Source organism: Canis lupus, chromosome 17 (assembly GCF_003254725.2).
Source record: "Canis lupus dingo isolate Sandy chromosome 17, ASM325472v2, whole genome shotgun sequence".
Lineage (NCBI taxonomy): Eukaryota > Metazoa > Chordata > Mammalia > Carnivora > Canidae > Canis > Canis lupus.
This window is the reverse complement of record NC_064259.1, coordinates 62,476,533-62,482,182: the sequence shown is the minus strand read 5'-3', so window position 1 is coordinate 62,482,182 and position 5,650 is coordinate 62,476,533. Positions and strand designations below refer to the sequence as shown.

Below are 5,650 nucleotides of genomic sequence, written 5' to 3'. Positions count from 1 at the left end.
TGAAGGATGTAGGCATTGTGACATAGCGTTAGGATCATCGCTTCCAGAGCGTGGTTGACTGTGAGCAATTGAAACCATAGGAAGCCAAGCTGTGTTTGAGGCGGAGTGGGGGAACTACTTTGCTTTGCTTTCTATGATGGTACTACTTTGGGAGTATTTTAGTTCACTGTTAGTGTTTTAAAATCCCACCCAATGTGGATTTGTCACAGAAGGGCCACAGAGCCTCATTATGGGGTTCTGACCTCTGAGACATGTATTCTTTTTTTTAATCTTTTTTTTTTTTTGGTCCATGATCAAAACTTTATTCAGGAGATCACCATTGTGTACCTTACAAAATTAAGCATAATGATTTTGGTAGATTACCTGGAATTACTAAACTTATTAGGCTTTCTGCGATATAGCACAAATTTGGGAGGTTATGGGGATCATTAGTGTGACACTTCTAAATAAAGAACACCCCTCTGTGAGTCTGGCCTCTCTTCCTCTTGCTGACACAACACTGTTGAATAGTCTACCAGAACATGGCTGAAAACCGTGGTAATCTTGTAGCAACCTGGACAGTTTTCATCCATAAAATAGGAATATGGGCTTTGAACTGTTTCTTCGCATGTTTTTAATTTTCCTCTTCCAAGCATGGGTATAGTAAATCTCTAGCCAAAGGCCTATTGATCTTTTCGGGAGCCCAGCCAGTCTGATCTCTGAGGTGACACCTGTAGTGAGCACGTGATTGGGCTTGCAGCAACTGAGGTATATATTCTAAAGACAGCATTATCCTGCAGAGAGGCTCCAGAGTATTTCCACTATCCTTTGGGTTCCATCAAAAAGCCTTTAAAAGTTCTTCAAAGAGGTAGAGAAAATCACTCTTTCCCCCAGTTGAGACACTGGGCAGTTTTCACTGATGCTTAATATAAAGTAGTTTATACCACATGTAAGTTGGGTTAACTTAATTGCTTTAGGTTCCTTTAATAATAATTTTCTTTTTAAAAAAAATATTTTTATTTATTCATGAGAGACACAGAGAGGCAGAGACATAGACAGATGGAGAGGCAGGCTCTTTTCAGGGAGCCTGATGGGGGGGGGACTCCATCCTGGGATGTGGGATCACGCCCTGAGCCAAAGGCAGATGCTTAACCATTGAGCCACCAGGGTCCCAATAATAATTTTCTTTAAATGTGATTATCTGGTCATTGACATCCATGAGAGAACTATAGGAGATGAGTACAATCAAGAGTTACATTGCCAGGGACATTAGGGTTTGAGAAGGCATTAGAAGCGCTGTTATGATTAAAATCAAAGCTCTTAATCTATAAAAGGGAAAAAAGTTAAATTTTTAACAAGCATCAGGTATGGAATTAAATCACACTATGTAGCCTGCTATACAGATGAGAGTTGCTCTCTATTTGCCAGACCAGCCCCCTAGGAGCAGAATGTGGACTATCTAACTTAAATTAGAAGAGTTGAATTTCTTTAGTTGAAATGCCACAATAAATATCTTTTCACTTATCCAGTGTTGTTTAGTAGCAAGTGTGAGTTGGATGTGGAATATATTCCTATTTTTATCTCTAACATTTCCCAATGCATACCCCTAGTCATGAGTGTCCTTGAGCTGATACCTGGTGCCAGGTATCTTGGAATAAAGGTATTAGAACTGTTGTGGAAAAGGGATGGTTTCATCTAGCCTTACTTACCTTACGGTGTAAATTAAGCTCCTAAATGAAAGTGGCTAAATTTTACAGATGGACAGACATGAATCTAGCTGAGAACAAATTGTTCTGCTGTGATAGAGACATCATTCAGACATGCATGCATCTGTCAACTGCCTGTGGTCACACAGTGAGATAAAGTGATCCGTAATGTTTCTCTGGTGTGTCCCTATTGCTAGCCATATTGTAATGTATAATACATGTCTTGGGCAGACAGCTTGTGTGGGCTGGATTCCACTTCAGCCTTGTAAAGATGCCAGGAAGCAACAAGGTGAATTTTTAAAGCCTATTTAAATATTTAGACTTATGACTAATTTCAGTGAAATCTCTGCTATATCTAACAAACTACTTGCTAGAAGTGAGATGGAATTTCAAGTTTATAGCTTCCTCACTTATCAGCTGTATGACCTTGGATTGACAAATTATTAATCTTACCTGTCTCTGACCTAGGCAAATAAGGATTATAAAAGTATGCCTCGTAATGTTGTTGTGTGGTTTTAGGCACTTAATATGTATAAAGTGCATAGAAGAGTGCCTGAGGCTTAATAAATGTTGGTTGCCGCCGCCACCACCACCACCAGTCATCATAATTAACCTAATTTGGAGATTGATTTTTCTTCCTCAGAGCTAGATTGCTTTTTTTTTTTTAGGAAGACCGTATCTCTATCAAGGATACGGTCAACCTCAGTTCTAATATAGAAGCTCACTTTCTTGCCTTGTGAAATCTATTTTCTTTTATCTACTGCTAAATATAATGTATGTTATAATATTACATATTATATTTTGCAATATTATTTAAAAAGTATATTTTTCTTTTAAAAATATGTATAGTCCATTCCAGTAAAGGATAAGGTAATCACTAAAAGGGATGAAGAAACTTTATAGTACTGCTGTGGAATGATTTATCACATGTATTGTTAAGTGAAAAGAGTAAGGGTAAATTAGTGTGTAAATTATTCTACCATTTTTATAAATGCATTTGCTAATGCATGCATAAAATGGCCACTGCACAAGAAATGGTTTATTTTCATTTGTTGCTGTTGGGGAGGGAAATCGTATAGCTAGTGACAGGGTAGGAGCCTTACTGTATTTCCTTTTATACTTTTTGATATCTTGAACCATGTGAGTGTATTCTCTAGTTAGTTTTTTTTAAAACCTCATAAAAATGAAAAAATCAAAGAGCTATTTTGAAATCTAGATATTTACTTATCCTTTATAAACATTTCTTCCTTTTTGCATGTCCTACTTAAATTCACATTTGATAGGGCTTTTAGATTATGTTTTAATTCAGTTTTTTTTTTTTCTTTAAGTCTGTTTTCCAACACTAGACTAAGAATGATCTTTTGTCCTCCACTAGGGATCTGAGTCATAATCGGTTGTCTAACTGGAACATCAGCTTGGAATCTGAAACGTTACGAGAAGTGTAAGTTATTTTTATTTGTTTAAATTTAAATTAAGCTCTTAGAGGTAGACAGCATTTCACTGTCAAAAAATTGACAGAAAATATTTAAAAGACATTGTTTAAAAGCCTAAACTGTTGTCTTTGGCTTTGCTACTATTACAGACTCTCTGGGCTTTATGCCATTAGGTTGGTGATTAGTTTGCAACTGTGTAGAAATATTCTGTCTACTTTCTTAGGACCAAAAATACGTTTTTCCCCCTCCCTTTTCAGAGTAAATATATTTTGCTTGTGTGTGGGTTTTTTTTTTTTTTTTTTTGCCAGTTTCAACCAGTGAAATTCTTTGTTGTGTTAAGCATCATGTCTAATGTAGAGTTATGTGGGGGGTGCCTAGGTGGCTCAGTTGGTTGTGTCTGACTCTTGATCTCAGGTAACTATCATTTTCTATCCCCAGTGTGGAGCTTACTTAAAAAAAAGTAAGATTTACCTGAAATATGGTATTTCTTGTATTGTCTGTGATGCAGTGATTAATATAGTTCAGTTTTCCACTTCACTGAAGTTTTTCCTTTAATACAGAGATGTATTATGTATTTTTTGGAGGAAATTTTCTAAAATACTATTAATACCAGTTATTGCATTGTGATGTTTCCAGAGGCACAACTCTCGAGGCCTGTTTGCCATTATGCTAAGATGCCAGAACCTTCAGATTTTTCTTTTTAATTTCTTACTGACAGGGGTAGCTTTATGCTCTCATTGTCCTTGAATTCCCTCTGTGTCTGCTCCAAATTGACTGGTTTTGGTCTGCTGTGCATTTAATGAACAATTGACAGGCTTATTTAGCTGAAAGAGTAGGCACTGAAGGAAGTCCTGAAAATGCTTCAGTGGGAAATGCATGAGCTCTATGACATGATCTTTGTAACTTCGGCTGGTTTCTTGGAGTCCTTTTATTTCTGGACTTCTGGACTTCTTTTCTGTAGTCTAGATTATTGAGGTTGTTCAGTGATTGAAAACCAGGTTAAAGAAAAAAAAAAAAAGAAAACCAGGTTAGTGAAATGTGATATTAATTTTGCTACTAAAACACTGGAGACAGGCAGCCTGGGTGGCTCAGTGGTTTAGCACTGCCTTTGGCCCAGGGAGTGATCCTGGAGACCCGGGATCGAGTCCCACATCAGGCTCCCTGCATGGAGCCTGCTTCTCCCTCTGCCTGTGTCTCTGTCTGTGTCTCTCATGAATAAATAAATAAAATCTTTAAAAAAATAAATAAAACACTGGAGACATGTTTAAAGAGTTGCTAGGATCAGATGGCGACATGTCATCTATAAAATTAATCATAGGCTCCATCTCTTGGGCAGATTCATCTCACTTTGAATAACTTAAAAAACTTTGGACAACTTCTTTTTTAATAAATTTATTTTTTATTGGTGTTCAATTTACCAACATACAGAGTAACACCCAGTGCTCATCCCGTCAAGTGCCCCCCTCAGTGCCCGTCACGCATTCACCCCCACCCCCTGCCCTCCTCCCCTTCCACCACCCCTAGTTCGTTTTCCAGAGTTAGGAGTCTTTATGTTCTGTCTCCCTTTCTGATATTTCCTACCCATTTCTTCTCCCTTCCCTTATATTCCCTTTCACTATTATTTATATTTCCCAAATGAATGAGAACATACACTGTTTGTCCTTCTCCGATTGACTTATTTCACTCAGCATAATACCCTCCAGTTCCATCCACGTTGAAGCAAATGGTGGGTATTTGTCGTTTCTAATGGCTGAGTAATATTCTATTGTATACATAAACCACATCTTCTTTATACTTTGGATAACTTTAAAAAATGAGTGTATTTTAAAAATTTACTCAATTTATAATTTTTATCTTATTTATTATAAGTAAATATATAAATAGATATGGATAGTTTAATTATTTCTTCTTTAAGAAGGTCTGAAATTAGCTGTCAGAAAAGTAACTTCGAGGAACCAGGAACCTTGCTGGGATTAAAAATACTTAATGTGCAAAATATTTGTATCAATCATAGATCTGCATTACAGCAAAATATTTCTTATTAAAATCTTTAATTTCGGGGATCCCTGGGTGGCTCAGTGGTTTAGCACCTGCCTTTGGCCAAGGGCGCGATCCTGGAGTCCTGGGATTGAGTCCCACGTCAGGCTCCTGGCATGGAGCCTGCTTCTCCCTCCTCCTGTGTCTCTGCCCCTCTCTCTCTCTCTCTTTCTCTTTGTCTGTAATCAATCAATCAATCTTTAAAAAAAACCTTTAATTTCTCAGCATAATCCATTTAGTCTAATTCATTCTGAGTCATATGCCTTTTTCAAATTTGGCACCTGTCCTAAATAATTATTAGCTAGAAGCCAGAACTCAAGAGACAGCATTTCCCCCTCTAAACTTTAAAATCTGTTTTTCCCCTTTGCCTAGGAAAATGAATTATAATGAGCTAACAGAAATCCCATATTTTGGAGAACCAACCTCTAATATCACTCTACTCTCATTGTAAGTAAATCAGATTTCAGATCTTTTAAATTATGAATGGTACAGCTT

General features: G+C 37.0%; 1 protein-coding gene across 40 annotated transcripts in view; it reads left to right on the top strand.

The window, feature by feature from the left end:
• The window catches only part of LRIG2 (leucine rich repeats and immunoglobulin like domains 2), a 154,559-nt gene that overhangs the window by 118,643 nt on the left and 30,266 nt on the right, over positions 1–5,650 (top strand). For all 40 annotated transcript variants that reach the window (XM_049095840.1, XM_049095839.1, XM_035701016.2 and 37 more), the window contains 2 exons: positions 3,061–3,126; positions 5,528–5,602. In XM_049095840.1, coding sequence (XP_048951797.1) covers positions 3,061–3,126; positions 5,528–5,602 — 141 coding nt within the window. The remainder of the gene's footprint in view (positions 1–3,060; positions 3,127–5,527; positions 5,603–5,650) is intronic.